This window comes from Chinchilla lanigera, unplaced genomic scaffold, assembly GCF_000276665.1.
Source record: "Chinchilla lanigera isolate Chin_1 unplaced genomic scaffold, ChiLan1.0 scaffold00018, whole genome shotgun sequence".
Classification (NCBI taxonomy): domain Eukaryota; kingdom Metazoa; phylum Chordata; class Mammalia; order Rodentia; family Chinchillidae; genus Chinchilla; species Chinchilla lanigera.
The window spans coordinates 11,149,863-11,170,110 of NW_004955419.1; the positions used below are offsets into that span (position 1 = coordinate 11,149,863).

Genomic DNA, 20,248 nt, shown 5'->3' on the forward strand with positions numbered 1-20,248 from the left:
AATTAGGTCAAATTGTGAACTTTTATTTTGGCTGGTTTTGTTTCCTTCCAACGTGTTGAGGGGGAAGTAATTACTGTATATAGTTCGGTGTGTGTGTTGCAGAGGGCAATCCTATTTATCTTGTCCATACTCGTGTTTCTTCCTCCAGTCACAGATATGTATCATCATGATTAGGGCTTCCCAGATGATAACTGCTTTATAGGGTATAAGGAGTCTTGACATAACTCAGGTTTGACTTAACCCCTGGCAATGCTGTGTGTCATGCATTTCCCTATTACCCTAAAAATGAGAATTTTTTTGTCTACTGTGGCACAGGTAGTACAGCAGTAATGGCATTTTGTTAAGTCCTAGTGAGCTGCCTACTTTTAGATGTGCAAGCCACAGCAAAACAGCCTTCCTCCATATGAGTGACCACCAGCAGGCCTGTATACTGCACAGGGTGTCCGTACTTCCCAGGAAAGTTCTATAGAATGGAGGCAATACCTGGTTAGGACATCCAGGGCAAGGGTGATTTCTGTAAATCTACTGTCAGCTATCACTTATACTGGAATGTAAACACACAATTAAATCTGAGACCCACTGATAGGTCCGGACCAAGATTAATGACTACAGAGTACCTTTCTCTTTTCCTTAAATGCCAATTATCAAAATTTAAAATTTAGCTGAATATATCTATAATAGTTGATGAGGAAGCAAAGATGGCAAAGCTCAAAGTACAAGCTTACTGGCAGTGGCGAAAACACGCTAGCCAGCAAGATAGCTGGCGAAAAGCAAGCCCTCCACTGGGGGTTGTGACCTGCTAGGCCCCAGGGTTGTGTCAAATGTGTAGTCATTCCACAGAAAAAAAAAGTTGGACTCTCCACCCCAAACTTGCATTAGATACTGAGTCTGATGGCACCACTCATAGCAAATAAAGTACGAAAAGATTGTTTATTCCCATGAGGCCTCTAGGAAAAGCAGTGTGTACTCCCAAGCAGGTCCAAAAACGGCTTGAGCAGGTAAAGGAGACCAGTTTGGCCTTTTATAGTCACTTGGAGGTGGGGCTAAAATGAGAGTTCCCAGACATAGGGCGTGGAAAAGTTTGAATTTCTGGCTGGCACTGGAAGCAGCAGCCCTTGAGCTTTTTTATAAGCATGTTCAGATATGGGGGGGAGGGGAACAATGAGTTCTGAAAACTACTGGCAAATGTTAAAAAATGAATCGGATTCTATTGCAAAGAGATTAGAAAACTGATTTGGATTAAGCTTTTGAGGGGAAGTAATTTGATATTATTTCAGGAAAGGTATTAGGGTTACTGATGAGATGACGCTCATTAGTGATACGTAGTAAGGAGACACAGTGAAAAACTGAGAGGATGCATTTGTAGACTTTCCCCTTTACTTTTAGGAATCCAGTGAGATTCTAAAGAATGAAGCCTCACTGAGCCATGGTTACTTATAGAAATGACATGGCCTAGGCCAAGAAAAAGAGAACAGCTGGAATTATTACTTATTGAAAAGGTCATGGACAAATGGACCTCTAGACCTTGAACTTCTATTAATTTTGTATGTCTTTTCATGATTTTTCCCTTACTTTCAAGGTTCTTCAGCAACCAGGTCCTCTTAGCTAGAAAGTCTTTGCTCAAACATGCGACACAGTATTTCTTTATCATCTTATTCTTCAGTGCATTTGTATTATTTATGAATCTTTTTTTTTTTTTTTTTTGGTTTTTCTCCGGTACCGGGAACCGAACTCACGACCTTGCGCTTGCCAGGCAGGCGCTTTGCCGCTGAGCTAAATCCCCAGCCCCTATTTATGAATCTTATTTCTGCAGCCAGACCCCAAGCTGACTGCAAGATTTGTAACATCATGTTTGCATTCATCACTCATTAAGCATTGCTAATGAACAGTAGATATCGTATGTTTAATAAGTAAATGAATAAATAGTATTTCAGTTCTTATTCTGTGAAACTATGTAATGTTATAGTTATCAGAAGAAAATCCTAACTTTACATATAGAGGAAAAAAACATGCATTTGACTTACATAAAATCTTCATGTTTTCAATCAAGATGTCAATGGACCACTAAGTAACTTTCCTTAAGGATAGAGGTATAGATTCCTTACCAGTTTTGTATCTTCCCTGTATCACAAAAACATGAGTAGCTTTCAGACATATTTAATTTACTGTAATTTAAAAATGCCTCATTGTACCCTGCTATGTGTTTTATGTTTCACAATAATGTTTCACAATAATGCAGTAAGGTGTGGAAGAGAATCACTGTATTACAAATGAGGAAACTGGGGCTAAGAGCTAAGCGGTGAAATGGTCACAGAGATAATAGGTAGGGAAACCGGACCGAACTCAGGACACCCTTCCCGTGCAACAATGAGATCTGTGGCTTATGTATATAATTTGAGTTATGAAGTGTTGATGTGGAGGAAAACTCTTTTTAAAATAGCCATCTACAAGAAAGTTAAATACGAACATTTCTAAGTTTTTAAAACTTTTTTCTTCCTACAGACTTGCATATACAGTATCTGCATATATACCTTTAAAAAATCCCGATTCCATTTACCTCTCAGAAACGATCAAGATGCTTTCTTAATTGCTTCAGTCAAATAATTAGACTTGAGGTTTGTGTGTAGCTTTCTTAGTAGCTTTTCTATGCACTACTGAGAATGAGTTGTCTCAGCAGCCCCAGCAATCTCTCTTCTTCCAATAGGCTTTTTAAGCCAACCAGTGCTAAGTATGTTATTAAAAGAGTCACCAACACAGGTGTGAAATCTTTTCCAAGGCTTTACCTGAAGGATGGGTATCAGCTCACCATGAAGGGAAAGGAAGTTTTTGTCCTGTATAATGAAGTCACATTTTCAAAATTAAGTTCTTTGCATATATTATTCCATTATGGTTTAATTCCCCCAATGGTAGGCCTTTAAAATGTAAACGTAAAAGGAATGTCATTTCCTTTTACCAGATAAAGAAACTATAGATTAGCACAGCAACAACTGCTAGTAAGTGAGACAAAGTAACAACAGTTGGGGTAGTGAAGCAACTGCACTACGGTGAGGCTGATTCCAAAGTGCAAGCTTTTTCTACTATTCTAGTAAATAGTATTATGCAAAAAGATTGGGGTGAAATCACGTTTTGCATGAGTTAATAAATTAAAGTTATAGAGCTAGAAGGGATTTTAGCAATTCAATTCAATATTCTTATTTTATAGATAAGAAAACTGTTACTCAGAGATGTGGTGTTTGCCTGAGGTCCTATAGCTAGCTAGGTAAGTGGCAGAGCTGTAATTCAACAAAAAGGTCTGACTCCAAGTCCAGTGATCTTCCTGCTAGAATGTACTCCGGTCCCAGAGCTGCCTAACTTCATACTTAAGACAAGGTCCTATGAATATTAATGATATTGACAAGATAAAGTCACAGGTCTGAAGTCTTAAGTGTGCATTTTGCTAAAAGGCTACCTCACTACTGCCCTGGTTGGAATATTCATCCAAGCATCTGCTGCCTCGTATCTGTAATTTGTTTTGAGATCCCTTGAGAGGCTACACATTCTGAGTGTAAATCAGCATCCCAGTCAGACATAGGGTAGAGACTTGCATCTCCTATCAGCTGTTTTCCATTTTCTTCTTACAGAGTTTGGTAGCACTTCACTTTTAAGGTGTGAATAATAACCACTAGATTAAAAAGTAAGCATTACTCATCTTTCAGAAATACTGTATAGTTCAAGCTGAGTTTCTTCTGACTGGAACAATGGAGTGCCTCTTTGCAGACTATCTCAGACTGCAGCATACACTAGGATTGACTTCATAGTAATTTAGACATAGACGATGCCGGGCCTTTAAGGAAGTGCAAAATGACAAAATATGGGTTTCAAGTACATTAGATAAGACTGTGGAATAATTTACAAAAAATACATTTATATATATATGTATACACACACACACACACACACACACACTTTCTAAACACTTGGCAAAGTACCTGGCCTACAGTAGGTGCTCAGTTAAAAATTGAATCAATCATTGCTCCAATATTTTAAATTTTATGTAACTACTGAAAATGACACGGGCTTATCCAACCTAAGTCAACTGTTTGCTATTAGTGTTTTCATACCTCTTTAAAGGGGCCTGAGAATCCCTTCCAAGCCAATGTAAGAAGGCAGTGCTAGGAAGCCTCTGATTACTGGAGTCACCACTAAATTGGCTAAATAACTTAAGTGAATGAAGTAAATGTGAACATATTTTATACTAGGCACATTTTATATGTGCTGGTAGCGAAAGATTAGCTAAGCTCCAATAAGGCTCAGATACTGTACATGGAAAAATATTAACACAGTGATTAGTACTAGAAATATGAATAGCTAGTAGAACAGAACAGGTGACGATTTGTTTGGAGATGTATGGTTAAAGAAAATGCCTGAGAAATGTTTTAGTTGCCAATAGAAAACTGTACAGCAATAAGGTAGGCAAGAAGGAAAGAACTGTTTGGTGGTGTGGCACCACCTTGCATCACCAAATACTCTTTTGAGTAACTCAATAAGGAAGTTAATGCAGTTGCCATTTCTTGAACACATCTGTTACCTCACACCCTTCCAGGAGGCAGGAGTCCTTTTTATCATTTTTCAGAGTTAAGTGATTTATCCACAGCCACAGGACTAGGGAGATGCAACTGAAAAACTAGGATTGCTGCAGTTTGATGGCTTAAAGAAAGTATACTGCAGATTGACAAGTGTTCTATAATGGTAGCACAGATGCAGTGCAGGGAAGGAGGGAGGAAGTAGCCTGTTCTCCAGCCTTACAAATCTGCCTGAACCACAACCACTGTTCTTTAATCTCTTCTGCATCACAGACTTGCCTATAGGACTTTATTTGGATAAAGTTCTACTCCTTTAAAACACAAATCAAAATAAAACAAAACAGAACAGAACAAACCAACTACTGTGAGGAAATTAGTTTCCTGGGACCATACTCTCCAATTTAGTCAACATGGCAGATAACTGAAAATTGGACTAAGCAAAGCCCCAAGTACTCTCATCAATGAGTAAAATATAAAGTAAAATAAATTTAAAAAAATTAGACCACACTGTAAGCTGGCAGATACCTGTTTTACTTGAGTATGACTGCAGATCACAAACAGGCATAGATCTGCTGAATGCCAATCAGTAACAGCACTTCCTTCCCAAAGCACAGGCTACTGGAGAATTCCTGGCCTTGTTTACCTCACGCCAGCTCACAATATCATATTCACTTCTCTGGTGCAAACCATATGGCAAAGGCCTGGCTGCTATTACTGCCTCAGCAAGTTCCCCACTGACAGCAAAGACAGATCTCCTGCTGCTGGGTTGCACCAGATAAAATAGCTCTAATAACTAGTGATGTATTTTTAATTGGATCAATTTCCTCTCAATTATACAATCTTCGAAAATCAGATGCAAGTTCATCATCAGAACAGAGAGTTTTTTTTTTTTTTTAGGTGAAAAGCAAAAGACAAACTAGTTTAGCATCACTTTAATTCTTTACTTGTCCTGTGGCAACAAATCACAACCCGAGGAGGGTGGGGAGGCAACACTGCTAATTCTAAAAATAATTATCAGTAGATCTTGGCTTAAAAATCTTGTTTCTATGAAAGTGAGGGACTGGAACGTTTTTGCTTGCTATCATCTCTGCACATAAGAAGCAAGATACGCTGCTTAATAAACACCAAAGTTCTCTCACCAGATTCTCTCACTTCTAGTCCTAAATGTGTAAGACTATTTTTCTTTTTTGAACTATAATTATAAGAATTAAACATATACCTATGGTAGAGGCTTAATTTTGAACAGGGTGATTCAAACGCTGAGGGCTGATTCTGTTCATAGTGGAAATAAGATTTGGATTATCTTTACACAATGGTGCTTTTGGCTGAATTTTAATTTGGATAGACCACTATTCCCTCAAAGAACACTGTCAGACAAGGAAACGAGATAGCATGTGCAAGTTATCCCTCTCCTTTGCCTCCCAAATCCTGTATTTAATTAAAAGACATGAACACCACTAACAAAGAAACAATTATCAATTATTTAATGCTTGGAAGAACTGAAGTAAACTCTGAAGCCAAATATTATGCACTCACTTGAGGAAAATACAGGGTACCCAACAGTTGTTTGTTTTTGTAATGAAAATGGACGTGTCCACCTCCCCACTTTGTTGGTCATGGCCTGTGTCCTACAATTCCTCAAACAACTTCTATCACAGGGTCAATCCACTCTCTAACTAGCTAGAGTCAATCCATTCTCTAGCACATCTGCACTAAGACTGATCCAAGATGGCACAAATTCCCCAGCCAAAGGTATTCCTCCCCAAAGGGATTGCATACCTTGGTGGCACTTAATAAATGTACTTTTACAATGGTAAAGATGATCAACCTAAGATATCATGCTGCAGGGGTACAAGTCTGAGATGTCACTGAAAGGCTGAGCAGATCAAACTGGAGCATGCACATGGAATGCAACCGGAGTCAAGGAGGAAGTTCCACAGATCAAGCACATTATAACACTAAAGAAATAATATACCAGTGACATTGACATCAAAACCAAAAGGAAAAAAATCAATAAGGATTCATTACAGGGGCAAATTTCAAACACAGAGGCTAACATGGCTCTACTGAAGCCTTGGAAATGACTAATTTCTAATCAAACTTCAGCTAACACCATCATGTGTCCTATTTGGGGTAATGCATCCGTTAAAGCTCTAAATTTATTGGGGATGGTACGGGGAGAAGGGGATAACAAACACTAAAAACTAGAGCTTCTAAAATTCTAGGACAACCCAGCTGGAATCAAAAGACATATGCCAAGTCTATTCTATGATACCATCAATAACCAAAAGCTAAGGGAAGGAAAATTGACTAGGAAACACATGAAATGCGATTGCTCGTCATCTAAGGGGTGGAATATCTTCTCAGATGGTAGCTGTAGATCTTGATGCAGTGATCCCAACAGTCCAAGACCAGCAGCTGCCCTTTAGGAGTGAGGGCAATGCCCACTGGACAGGTGAGCCCCTCTCGAATAAGGACGCTGTAGCCCCCACCTTTAGGAAAATGGAGGATTTCCTTGCGACTACTATCAGCCACGATGAGGTCACCACGAGCATCCACACACATGCCAGCAATGCAGCGGAAATCCTCATTCTCTGAGAAGAAGTGGCTAATCTGGCGACCAAGCTGCCCATCAGGGCCCACGGAACCAATGGAAAAACCACCCTCCAGGTGGTGCTCATTCTGCCGATTTTCCAGGTTGAGGCCCAAGCCCTGGGTGAAGTAGACGGTGCCTTCAGCATCACAGGTGACAAACTTGGGCCGCACAGCGCTGCAGAGACAGCTGTATTTGACCACCCCTGCTCCTCGGTCAACCGTGAAACACCAAAGTTTTCCACCTTCCACGTCAGTCACCACGAACTGGCCAGATGGCAGGGCCGTGATGCCCCATGGTTTGCTCAGCTGGCTCCTGTGACAGGCCACGCAGTGGCCATCTAAGGTATATACCTTGAGGGAGTTGTCATAGCTGTCAGTCACACCAATCAGCCCATGGCAGTTCATGGCCACTGAGAGAGGAGTGAGATTAGGCAAATCAGCCCCAAGGAAGCTTAGCACAAAGCTATCAATGCCACTGGGGCTGCGGCGGATCTCCTTCAAAAAGCCTTTGCGGGTAAAGACTTGTATGCGGTAGTTGCCACGGTCAGCAACCAGCACTTCGCCTTGACTGGTCACATAGAGACTGACTGGAAGATTAAACATGCCTGGCGTGTTGCCCTTTGCCCCCATTTTCTTGAGAAAGAGGCACTGCTGGATATTGGAGGCTGCCTCAGAGCCCCTCTGTTTGGCAGGTGAAGCCCTAGGGCTGGCAACTACTTCCTCAGGGCTCATGTCCATCTCTCTAAAAGTAACAGAGGTAGAAGCAGCAGAAGCTGCAGCCTCCATGGCCCAGGAATCTTCCATGTTAACTGTCCGAGGCTTCTTAACAGCCTGCCCAATTTGGAGAGGGCCAACATGACCCACCTTAAGTAGCTCCACATCTTGCAGGGTGAGTTCCCGGGGCAAGCTGGCAGTGAATTCTGGCTCCTCTTCATCAGCTGTCTCCTCCAGTAGTGCTACATCAGCTTGCTTGATCTTGGCCAGAAAGTAGTCACAGCGAGACACAGCCTGCACCTCAGCAATGTTAAGCAGGTAACTCTGCTCCTCTACCACTTGACTATTGCACTTCTCAACTTCAGCCAAAGAGCCTGTGAAGAACTTCCGAGAGCGAGCCAGCTCGTCCTGGACCCTGCGTTCCTCATGCCCATACTCCTGAAGAACTGCTTTGTATCTAGCTTGCAGGTCTTTAGAGACACCTTCCAAGGCCACCTTCCGCCGCTGCAGCTCCCCCATAAGCTCCCGAAGACGGGTCAACTTCTCTCCAAAGTCCCGACGCCGCTCCTCAGCTGCCTCTTTGACAGGGAGTGTATTGTGGCTAGGAGGCTGGTGTTCTGCCTCCCGACAGGGCTCACACAACACCAAACCACAACTCCTGCAGAACTGCCGGGGTAGCCGCCGCCCACATGACCGGCACATGAGCAGGCCCACAGCCTCACTGAGCCCAGCTGTGTCAATGATTTTTAGCACCGTCAGATTGTCTGTCAGCTGCGTGAGGCTTGTTATGCGTGTAATCTTGCTGCAAAAGGGGCATCGAACACCATTGATGCTACTGGCCAGGAGTTTTTCCAGGCACTGGCGGCAGATAGTATGGCCACAGTGTAGGAGTTTGGGTCGCAGCTGCTCTTCTGTGAAGGACTCCATACAAATAGGGCATTCTAGTACTTCCCGGAGGGCATCCAGGTTCAGCTGAGAAGCGGTTGCTGTGGCCATTGCTCTTCTGTTCAAGGGTCTTGCTCGCACGGCCCACAATGGAATAGCTTAGTGTTCATGCCCCACCGAATCAAATTCCTGCTAAAAAGAAAAAGAAACCATTATTCATTTTCCACTGCCCAAATAAATTAATTCTGTCACAAAACATTTAGAGAATAGCTATGATCATTCAGTCAGTCATTCACTTACTTAACACATATTGAGGTCTATTATACAGGTGACAGAGACACAAAGGGAAACAAGGCAGCCAAAGCACTGCATCCGAAAGTAACCTAAACTTCCTAAAGCTGTTTCCATCACTCGCCTGAGAAACTGATGTAATGGTGTCTCTTTTATTATAAGACTTTTTATTAGGTCACAGGGTTTACTGTGTTATGTTTGGTGCTTAGGAATTATCCAGAAAAACAGAAAGTTCTGATGATTAGCTTTAGATGATCTGCAAAACAACAGACCAGAAAATACGTATTTTCCATTCATTTAACTTCCTACCTATTCACCTATCCGTCTATCTTCATCTAGCTATCATGCACTATAATAGATGCCAAGAGGTTTTTAGGATATAGATTCTGCTCTTCAGATGCTCAAACTGTAAAAAGGAGACAAGATATGTAAATAATCAAGGTAGAGGGTAGTATTATAAATGCAATATAAACTAAGATTGAAAGAAGTTAAGATGGAGTCATTCTAAATGGAAAGAAAACAGAATCTTTGGAGGGAAGATGCCACGTGATATGAGCCTTGAAGAATGCACAGAAATGTAGAGATGGGGGAGGTGAATAATCAGCAAAGCACCCAGCCTTAAGACAGGTTGGAAAGCAGGGGAAAAGACAAGTTTTCTGTGCCGGAAAGAGAACAAAAAACAACCTCTGTTTATTTTTCCCATCTGTAAAATGGAAATAATAATGCATTTACAGGGTTACTGTAAGGATTAAAATTAAGTAATATATGTACTACTGTATGTGGAACACTAAGATTTGGCCCTGCACCAATAACGATTTAAATGAACTGTACGTCTTTGTCTTATCCTTAGGTTAAAATTATGGTAGACTGTAGGGAGAAACAGATTAAAAAGGCTTGGAAAGGCAAACTGGGGAATGACTATAAAAGATCTTCACAGCCAAAATATGAGTTTTTGAAATGTTTTGAAGGGTATGGGAAAGCCACATATTCTGGAGCAGGGAACTGATGGAATGGAGTGAAGAAAAAAAAAAATCGGAGCTACTAGTTTGAAAGCAGCTACAAAATGCCTGGGGCAGATAATAGGAGTCTGACCTATGGAGCAGATATAAATAGAAAGAAGATATATTTGACCACTATTCCAGAAGTATAATCACAGCAAGACTTGGAAACTGAGTAGATTACGATGAGGGAGTGAAGAGCTACAGTGGCCAAATATTCAAGCCTGGATGATTTAAAAAGTAGTAGTTCTTTATCAAGACGTTGTATTTCTGGCTTGCAATCCTCCTGTTTCATCCAGTGTATGTTATGAACATTCCCACCCTCCTCACATATGCGCATGCATCTGACTTAAGAGAGATCTCAGTGCCCTGCAGCCTTATATCATTGCCAACTTAGCACTCCAAATCAGAATGAATATATCTAGCAAGGTGAGGCACACGGTGAAATACAGCCCTCTTAAGTGCAAATCCTACAGCTGCACCTGTGCACTCTTATCTTGCACAGATGACCCACTATCAAGAAAGACGAGGTAGAGGACCAGTTAGCTTTTAAGAACAATGCAGCTAGGGCTGGGAATTTAGCTTAGTGGTGTAGCACCTGCCTGGCAAGCATGGGGTCCTGAATGCCAGTACCCCCGCACCCCACCCAACCCCACAAAAAAAGAATAATGCAACTAGCCAAGGAAACCTTTGCTCATATCATCAACGTTCTCTAGCAGTACAAAACGGCAATGTACATGTAGAGATGCATATTACAACTAATTTCTACCTTCTTTACCTTGGGATGCAATTTCACAAACAGTAGCAAACAACTACAACTTATCTAAAGTCAACCCTGCCTCCCTGAAATCTCTCTAGTGCAAGGGAATTCACCCTACTATGTGCTAGATAGCAAGTCAGGTGTTTCATATGCTTAATCTCATTTAGTTCTCATAACAACAGATTGAAATACATTACTATTTTCATTACTATTTACATACGAGAAAACTAAAGTTCAGAAAAACTGGCTCAGGGTCGTGTAGCTCAAACACAGTGGTACTATGCAGAACAGACATCTTTACTTTAACGCAGTATTAAATTCCAAGTTACTTTGTTTTTTTTACTGTCACGTAACACTTATTCTAAGTGTTCTCTAGAACAATAGACAAGGCCCTGGGAAATGCTGCCTTTATAACATGATTTTCATTCTTTTCATGAAAGAAAAAACAATATGAGTCAAGTCTATGTCTCAACAAAATAACAAATTATGAACCTAAAATGCTTCATGTGGGTATCTGTAAAGGCTAAATTTTTATATCCCATGTATCTGGGGGCTGTAGTATAGAAATTCTGATAGAAACTTCAACTCAGGATCCATGCAAACCTCTCAATTCTAACCAATAGCTTCACTGTCTCTTCTATCATCTGAGACAACAGACTGAGGGCAACATTTGGTGTTTGAATCCAGAGCTTGTTACCTTACAACGGGCAGGGACATCTGTTCTTCCAAGAGCTGGCACTGCAGATCAGCAAATTAAACAAGTCTGCCAACTTGTAAAAATACAGTACCAGTAAATTCTTTCCCTAGCTTTCAGGAATATCATACCACCCTCTTCAATTAAAAAACTTCTTGCCTCTCTACCTAAAACATCAGCTTTAAGAAATGAATTTACTATGCTCACATCGATCCCCAAAATTATCTCACCTGTCTAAAGTGCACCAGGTTCTAGGAGGATGGAAAAAATTTCTGCTCTAAAGCTGCCACACTTTGCTAGGGAAACATAAGCTCCTATTATTAAGGAAGTATCAGGCATGATGAGTCTTAGACCTGGAAAAAGTCCAAATCATGACCTAAGAACACAGCTTTCAGAAGGTTCTTAGCCTGAAATAGAAGAAACAGGCAGATGCAGCTTTTCTCTTCCAGAAGAGCACATGCAGTCGTAACTGCTAATACTAAGAATGACTCATATGGAAGCTCAGTTTAAGATCAGTTTCCCTGAAAAGATGACACAAGTGAAAAAAATTGTCTTATCATCCCAAGTCTTTAAGTACGCTGCGTATTTTCTGCCAACTGTAAGACCTGTGACCAATCAGAATGAAACTGCAACATGGTATTTATAATTTTGGCCATTTTAATCTCTTACACACATTTCTGTTGCATCTTTTGTACTGTCACGATTTAATCACTCATCTCATCTAACCTCCAGTGTAACCCCTTCCTTCATCCCTTTGATATGATTTATACTACACACACCATAATGACATTAACACCTCTTTTGGGCTGCAGATAATATACTTCTTAAACTGTGTCTACTTTAGCTGCCCTAAGACTCAGGAAATTTTTGTAATATTAGCCCAGCCTGTTCTTGTCTCTTCTGGCACCACCAGGTTTTTCCCAGTCCATGAAATAAGTAATTACGGTAGTAGAGAAGGCAATGACCAAATAAAAACAACATAAACTCTGCAGTCAGACAGAACTGAGACCAAGTCTTAGTGCTCTCATTTAAAGATGTTGGATAGGTGGCAAGTTATTAATATCTCTAGACCTGATTAATTTATAAGATATTACTGTGATGACTACGGCTAACACATATATATTACTGAGCTTGATAGTGATGAGTATGCAATGAAAGGATGCTTTTTACTATTATTTTAACAACAATCAGGAATAGCATTAACAATGACCATTAGTACTAGTATTAATAAAGATTTCAGTTTACAACTACAGTTTGAAAGAATGAAGAACTTTTCATGGAAGGTAAAGGCACATAGAGATTAATAAAAGGACTAGCCAGTTTGGCAGGGATTTGATTAAGAAAGCTGAACCCTGAATTCACAACTTCTCTTGACCCAAAGTAAACTGCTGCAGTTTCTTCCAGCAGAGACTAAACATAGCATGTTACCAGCATTTACTTGTCTAAAACTAGACATGTAGTGATCTCAAAGAGTAATACACATGAGAAAACTAAGACCAAAAGAGGGAAATTAAGCTCATAAAACATTCAGCAGAACTAGGACTAAAAGGCAGGAGCTAGGAGTGAGAGGTATTGCTCAGACTAAGGAAGTGGACTTAGGAGTCAGGCATTTTGGATTTGAATCCAAACTCTGATACTGTGGAGATTTGGGTAAGTTATTTAACTTACCTAGTTCCCATCCTATGAAAAGGGACTCTAAAACAGTATCTTCCTTGCATAGCGATTATAAAGCCTAAATAAGTTTACGCGTATCAAACACTCAGTACATCTCTAAGCCAGGCATACAATTAGCTATACAGAAATAAAACTTATTATTATTATTATTATTATTGGCAGTGGCAGCAGCTACCACCTGCCACCCACTACCACCCAGCCTATGAGAAGAAATGAAGAGGCACTTTCAATAGGTAGACTATATCTAAGGTATCACATACACTTAAATAATAAAAATTCAGTCTTCTTGGAGGTTGCTGCTTTCCCTAATCACAAAAACGAAAGTTAGAGATGACCCAAGGTTTCAAACATTCATTCAATGCTCAAGTCTCTGTCACATGGTCTTTTTCTAAATGTGTCTACTTCATTGTCTCTATTTTCTGCACTTTATTAGTAGCTCACTCACCTGCACTCATGGTGGCTTAGACCACGAACAAAACCAGAGAAACTAAAGCAATTAATTAAAAACAATCTTTACTAAGCACCTGCTGAGTCCAGTCCTGTGAAAGGGACTGATATTTCTGAGACAGAAATGGACAGGGAAAGATCTTTCACATTAGAACTAGACTTCACAAGCTTGGTTCTTCTAGTCATGTACTTTACTGGTTTGACTGGGTATTTTGCAAGGTTTATTATTTTTCCTTTCATATCAGCTTTCTATATTCCTCATGCATTTTTAACAGAATGCTGATTAGGTGCCTAACTCCTTCCATGCCACAAAGCTCACTCACTAGCAAGACTGATTTGCAGGAAGTCGGTGAGGTCACCACCCGACATTTACCCAGTCAGGGCATTTGAAGTACCTGCACACAGCTAAGGAAGACACTGGCATGGCCCCGGAGTTATACCAGTATGGGACACTTGAAACAAACCAGGAGGAAATACGTTTGTGAAAAAGGAAACTTTTGGGTAAACTGAATCAAGGTCATGTTAAAGCAACAATAGGGCTTACTGGAAAAAATGTCCAACTCTTATTTCTGTCTTTCTCAAAAGCATGATGAAAGAGCTAAAAAAAATTGCCTTTGGCTAGGGGTGTAGATTAGATTCAATCCCTAATACTTAAAAAAAAAGAATTCCTGTGATCACCACAGACATTTGGTAATACCTATAATGTCAAAGTGATTCACAGAATCTAAAACAAGGTAAAAAAAAAAAAAAAATCCAAGCCTTTTCCCAAGGTGGTTCTAATTCAACTCACTGAACTCTTACAGTTCATTTCTCTGCTATGTGATCATTTAATCACAAGTTGCTTTCTAGTTAGGTTTTGCAGTACTAGGGATAAACTCAAGGCCTCCTTGGCAAGCCCTCTACCACTGAGCTACATCTCCAGCCCTAATCATGAGATTTTTGATTAAAGGATTAAGAAGCAGAGACTGGGAATAAAATACACAAGGAGATGGGAATTTAAAAACCACTTAGGGTTACCAAAATTGTGGCAAAACAACGCTTAGATCCCTTTCAGCTTTGCCTTTATCCTGTAATTGCGAACTCTCATAGAACAATTTTTATTTACTCAGTATCAGAAACTTTTGGTACATTGCTCTTATTCTCAAAGCTATGTGAAAAATGTTAATTCCTCTTTACAAGTAAGGACAAGAATGTTCACTGAAAAGTGACCTATCAACGGTCTAAACACTGGTCAGTAGAACACCAACCAAAAGGCCCACATGTAAATGAAACCAGCCATAAAACTGACATAAATGTGCTGTGCTTACCTAGCTGATTAAACTACCATTACCTCCAGGCACAGTCTGGATGAGGGGCTGGTAATGACATTTGGGAATGACTTTTAAATCTCTTTTCCCTACCATAGGACATACTGGAGGGAGTGTCACAAAGGAAGCATATCAGTGTGCATGAAAGATGATCCATTTCAAAAGCCTTGTAAACTTTTGGCTTCCAACCATTCTCCAGAACAGGCATAAGGAATTTTAAGTGTTAGGAAAGTTCTTATAATAAAGTAGCATAATGTAATCCAGGAGTCAAATAGAACAAGGGCGTGTGTTCCTCTCTAATCCCCTGCTACATAGCCCAGGTTAAGTCATTTAATTTACTAGCTTTCTGACCTATATGGAATAACAACTAGAGTGCTGGCAAAACTGCTGGCAGGATTTACTGAGATAATGCACTTATTAAGCACTCAGTAAATACAACTGTTTGTATTTTTAATAGACTGAGGCTGACAGAACAAGTGTTTGATCAAGGTCACATAGAAAATTAGGAACCAAAGTAAAGAGTCTGAACTTCAAGCCTCTGATTCCAAGGCTACCTCAATTCTCATTACATAGTACTGCCAGAAGCGTGAGTGGCTATTCCAGCTAAGTCTTAGTCCAGATTTGTTTCTAAATTAATTTTGACAATACTATATGTAGTCTTTCTGCTGACAGAGTCAATGCTGCTATTCTGTCACAGAGGAAGGAATCCCAAAAGAGATCATTTAGAACAGTAATGACTCTCCTTCAAAGTAAGATTGCCTTCAGCCTCAGGTCTACATATGGTATATTTTGGAGTCAATGGTCTCATCCTATAGGCCCTTGCGCCTCATCAAGCCTGATATCCTCAAGTTCTTCCCCTTACCTATCCCAATGGTCCTGGTCTAAGAGCAAACAAAGAACAAAGTTCAGGGCTCCTCCCTACCTAAAGAGAGAGGTTTACCCTCTTTTAGAATATATGTTGATATTCAGTGATACTCACTGGGTCATCCTCCTTATTTTTTTTTTTTTTTGGTACCAGGAATCAAACTCAGGACCTTGCCATTCTCCTTTTCATTAAAAGAATAGGCTGAGAAAATAAGACTAAGCAGACCCCAACCAAAAAAAAAAAAAAAAAAGAAGGTGAGAATATATATTTAAGGACCTGGATATGAGCTTAACTCTGGCATTACTATGTCACCAAACTAGATATAGCTCTAAATGGGCTACTATCAACTGAATGAGAGGCAGCTTGGGCAACTCAGTGATACACCAAGAATGCTCTCTTAAAAAACAAAACAAATACAGAATAAGAAGTGATATTAAAAACTAAAATGTATGAAATGTGAGCACCTACTATTCACTCAATGCTAGGTACCCAGATTTGGTTCACTAAATCCTCACAATAATATCCTAAGTCCTGCCATTAATTCAAGGCATCAAAAGGTAAGTAATTCACTCAAGACCACAAAGTCAGGAAAACAGAAAGCCAGGACTTGAACCCAGAGTATCTGCCTGTACAGCAAGGTGTCTCAATTTGGCATTACTGACATTTTGGGTCAGATAAGCTTTGCTGTGAGGGTTATTCTGTGCATTGTAAGATAAAAGTGTCTCTGGCGTGTACCCACTAGAGGTCAGTGGAACCTCCCCACCTGTGACAATGAAAAAACGTTTCCTGTCATTGCTAAATGTCCTCTAAGGGATAAAATTACTCCTGGCTAAGAACTACTGCTTTAAAACATGGCATAGGTCTGAATGCACAATGCACGAACCACCCCTCTTTCCTCTCTCCCAGCCCAAACATTTCATTCACAAAGCCACTGCCTCTCTGAGCTATAATAAACCTTACAGGACTAATATTCCACTCATTCTCACACAGGTCTCTCACATCTGCTATCACAGCTTGGAGGTACAAACACAAGAAAGGGTAGGCAGATGACCTTGACTGGTTCTCTACCTTACCTTTCTAGCTTTGACCATCCTCTTCTTCTCCAAAGCCCAACACATGCAGCAAGCACTGGAAAAAGTAGGATGGTCAAAGTGGAGCAAGTGGCAGCATCACACCTATCTCCGGAAAAAGGATCTTGGTCAGTAAGTAGGAAGACTCTGCCTTCCACAGGGAATGTGTATGACTTTATTCCGTAACCCCTGAACTCTGTGAAACTTCATACACCCGTACACAGTTTCATAGGTTACTTTTAGGGCCTTGGGTCGCCAGAACTCCTCCCGCTTCCCATGCAGAGAGATCAAGAAAATTCCTTTAGAAGCCCAAGAAACCAACCCACAAATCCACCCGAAGTCCTTTAATTCCACAGCCTAGTTAAGGAATCCGTACCCACTATTCAACCTTCTCCAGACCCTGTTCCTACCCTCTTAGAATTCAGAATTTCGACCTTTTGGGCTGGATATTGCAATCTCCCAACGCTCACCGATTATTCATGCATGTGCCCCAAATCCCTCAGACATATTCTTTAATCCCTGTTTCCAAATCTCTGTAGCCTTCAACCCTGCACCCCAGCTCAGGGCCCCAGTCGTACACGGCAGGTTTCTGCAGTCTCAATCTCAGCCCCCAACCCCTGCGTTCTGCCAGGCTCCGGGCCACCCTCAAACCCTACTCCTTCCTCCCTCCAACATCCTGTGTTGCTTTCAAACCTTTGCCAGGTCTCCTCTTTAAGCTAACAGGATACTGCTTTCTATGGATCCCCCCAGATCTTGCTCTGGAAATCCTTTTCTCTTCCCTTTCCCTCCCTCTCCAAATCCCGGTCGCCCCCAGATTTCCTCCCAGCTCCTGAGATTTCTCACTTCAAATCTCATCAAGGCCTCCCAATTTCGTCATCTATCTGAAATTGTGCGCCCAGACCCTTCCAGGCGCCTCAGACTCCCTCCTACCTCCAGAGGCTGCACCCTCCAGCCTCAGGGCCCCTACATTACCTCACAGGTCCCGAGGTGCTGCCACTGAGAGTCTTCGCAGAGCCCCTCGCTCCCCTCCCCCTGCTGCACCTCCTCCGAGCTCCTCAGCCCCACGGAATCCCTCCCCAGCAGCCTGCTCCTCGCAGCCCCACCCCCACCCAGCCCTGCCCCTCAGATCCGATCCTCAGACCCTGCCCTTCAGGCGCGCGCCCCTTCCCCGCCCCGCGGCTCAGCCAACGCCCGCGACCACGGCCGCAGAACCCCGTCCCCGACCCTCCTTCCCGCCCCCTACCTGACCGCCCGTGGCTCCGACACGTCCACCGCAGCCAGCCCACCGCCCGCCGCCCTGTGCGCCTGCGCCGCAGCGCTCCCCCTCTTCGGGAGCCGATTCGTAGAGTCGCCTGTCCGTCACTGCGTCCCGCCCCCTCCCGAGGCATGCCGGGATTTGTAGGCCTGGAGCCCAGCGCTCGGGGCCGGAGGCGTCGGAGGTGCTGGAGTTGGGTGAGCGGCCGACTTTGTCCCTTACTGGAGGCCTTGGCAATGCCTAAAGCAGCCCCGCTTCTCCTTCGTTCGAGGGAAGAAACCGAGGCCCATGGGCATCAGGGCTGTGCCCAAGTTGTCTCAGCGCGCCGGATCTCATGGGTCTGTCTCCGTCTCAAGGTCTTTCCAGACCGCTTCACTAAACCGTGACCCCCAAGTGTGTTCCTCCAGAGAGCCTGGGCCCCTCGCACAAAGCCCTCTCTGAACCTCAGCTTTCCCATTCGAGGGATGGGCCGAGGAAGACAAGCCCAGAGCCTGGACTCTCTTGGAAAGGCGGTGCCTCCGGCCCTGTGCTTCTGCGGGTAGCACGCCCCTTTCCAGAGACCAGGTCTGAGCAGGGACTGCTGCTGTGCAGGAGGCGCTTGTCTACGCAGCTGGAAGGCCGACGGCAGAGGCACACCCGGGGAAACGCTGTAACTCCAGTGCCTGCAGACTGAAGCAGTCCAGGAACCCAAAGCCAAGTCCAGCTGTGGGGAGTGGGGCCCGAGGGGAGCCTTACTTATCGCCTAACTTACCGGGTGGGAGGTGATCCTGCTCTCTGCTTGGCCAGGACCTGCTTTCCCTAAGGTAGTCTGAGGCCAGTCACCAGCTCATATCGTACAGTTTAGGAGCACAAAGGAGTCCGAAGTACTGTAACAGCTGCTTGGTTTGGAAATTTCACATAGCGGTGCAACCCCGCACAATGATTAAACAGAAACAATAATGAAACTAACTCTTGAAGGGCTTTCTGAGTGTACACAACTGTACATTTCACCGGCACAGCTCGTTTAATTGTCGCAGCAACCCTTTAAAATAAGGTGACTGATATCTATGTGGTTAAATACCAAGGTCACTAGTTCCTAAATGTGAGAATCTAGATTTAAACCCAATTCTGAGGGGCAAGGCATGATACCCAATGCCTGTAACCCGAGCTACTCAGGAGGCTGAGGCAAAAAGATCAGAAGTTTGAAGACATTCTGGGCAACTCAGTGAGACCCTCCCTCAAAATAATATTTTAAAAGGGCTGAGAGTGTAGCTCAATGATAGAGCATTTTGGCTAGCATGTGCAAAGAACCGGGGTTCAATCGCCAAGTGCCCCAAAATCAGAAAAAAAAAAAAAAAAACTATGTAAACCCAATTTTGAGAATTGTTTTAGCCTTGTTTTAACTCTAAATGAAAATGGGATTTGGTATGAGGATTAATCAAGATCATGACTGATTTGCACTTAATTTTTGATAACTTAAAAAAAAATTGTAACTAGTTCTTACACATTCTGGGCTGCAGGCTCTATGATTCCCAGCCTCCAGCATTTCAGATACTAGAATGAACAGGAGGTTTGACTGACATATTTCCTAGCCCTTTGAGGGGACCATCCAGGGACTTTGGACTCCTTGATTGGAAGCCTCAGTGATGGACTTGCAATCAGAGCCATCTGGAGCTTCAGCAGATAGATCATGAATAGATTGAATAAAAATTGGACTGAGAAGAGATCCCAGTTGGAGACTAAAAGGCTCAGAGCACATTTTGATTGAAATTGGCAACTGTTGGATACAGAGAACCATGGAAAGACAGAGGAAGGGGTTTCTGCTGTCCCGACTTTCTTGTGCTTCTGGTAACTGGTGTGTTCACTGCATGAGGACTTGCAGTTTGATGGTTTCTCACAAAGCACATACTAGTTGCGCGTTAATTATCCATCACCTATCATTTTCACCAGTGGGATGTGAATTCTCTGGAGGAGACTGCCTATTTGAGGTCACTTCTGTTAGCCTAATGCTCAACTCAGCATGTAAGTAAGATTTGCTGAGCAAATGAGTCAGATGGAAATGTGACCTGAGGCAAGTCACATTTCCTGTTTTACCTGGAGTTATTCTAGCAGCAGAATAACTCAGCGGGATCGCTCAGGTAAGAGTTGGCCA

At 42.3% G+C, this 20,248-nt stretch overlaps 2 protein-coding genes across 10 annotated transcripts in view; one reads left to right on the forward strand and one right to left on the reverse strand.

The window, feature by feature from the left end:
• Positions 1–20,248, forward strand: part of Astn2 (astrotactin 2) — a 901,354-nt gene that overhangs the window by 663,663 nt on the left and 217,443 nt on the right. Inside the window, exon 1 of one of the 4 annotated variants that reach the window (XM_013513261.1) lies at positions 18,239–18,314. The exons of 2 other annotated variants lie outside the window; for them this stretch is intronic. The gene's annotated coding sequence lies outside the window, so the exon portion shown is untranslated. Of the gene's footprint in view, positions 1–18,238; positions 18,315–20,156; positions 20,235–20,248 lie in introns of those variants that run through there. One more of the 4 variants, XM_013513263.1, reaches the window with a different exon arrangement.
• Positions 1,889–18,184, reverse strand: Trim32 (tripartite motif containing 32). 6 transcript variants are annotated; one of them, XM_005382615.2, is made up of 3 exons: positions 18,106–18,179; positions 16,866–16,967; positions 1,889–8,945 (listed from the first exon to the last, which is right to left on the reverse strand). In XM_005382615.2, exon 3 carries the CDS (start codon positions 8,865–8,867, stop codon positions 6,906–6,908), a length of 1,962 nt encoding a protein of 653 aa, XP_005382672.1. In that variant the 5' UTR covers positions 8,868–8,945; positions 16,866–16,967; positions 18,106–18,179; the 3' UTR covers positions 1,889–6,905. The 6 variants fall into 6 exon arrangements, with proteins under 6 accessions (XP_005382672.1, XP_005382671.1, XP_013368718.1 ...); XM_005382614.2 differs by having other exon boundaries at positions 1,889–8,948; XM_013513264.1 differs by lacking the exon at positions 18,106–18,179 and adding an exon at positions 17,835–17,888 and having other exon boundaries at positions 1,889–8,948.

What these genes read in the sequence shown, in the direction of transcription:
- Trim32 (XM_005382612.2), bottom strand. Translation starts at nt 8,867, where the DNA reads ATGGCCACAGCAACCGCTTCTCAGCTGAACCTGGATGCCCTCCGGGAA.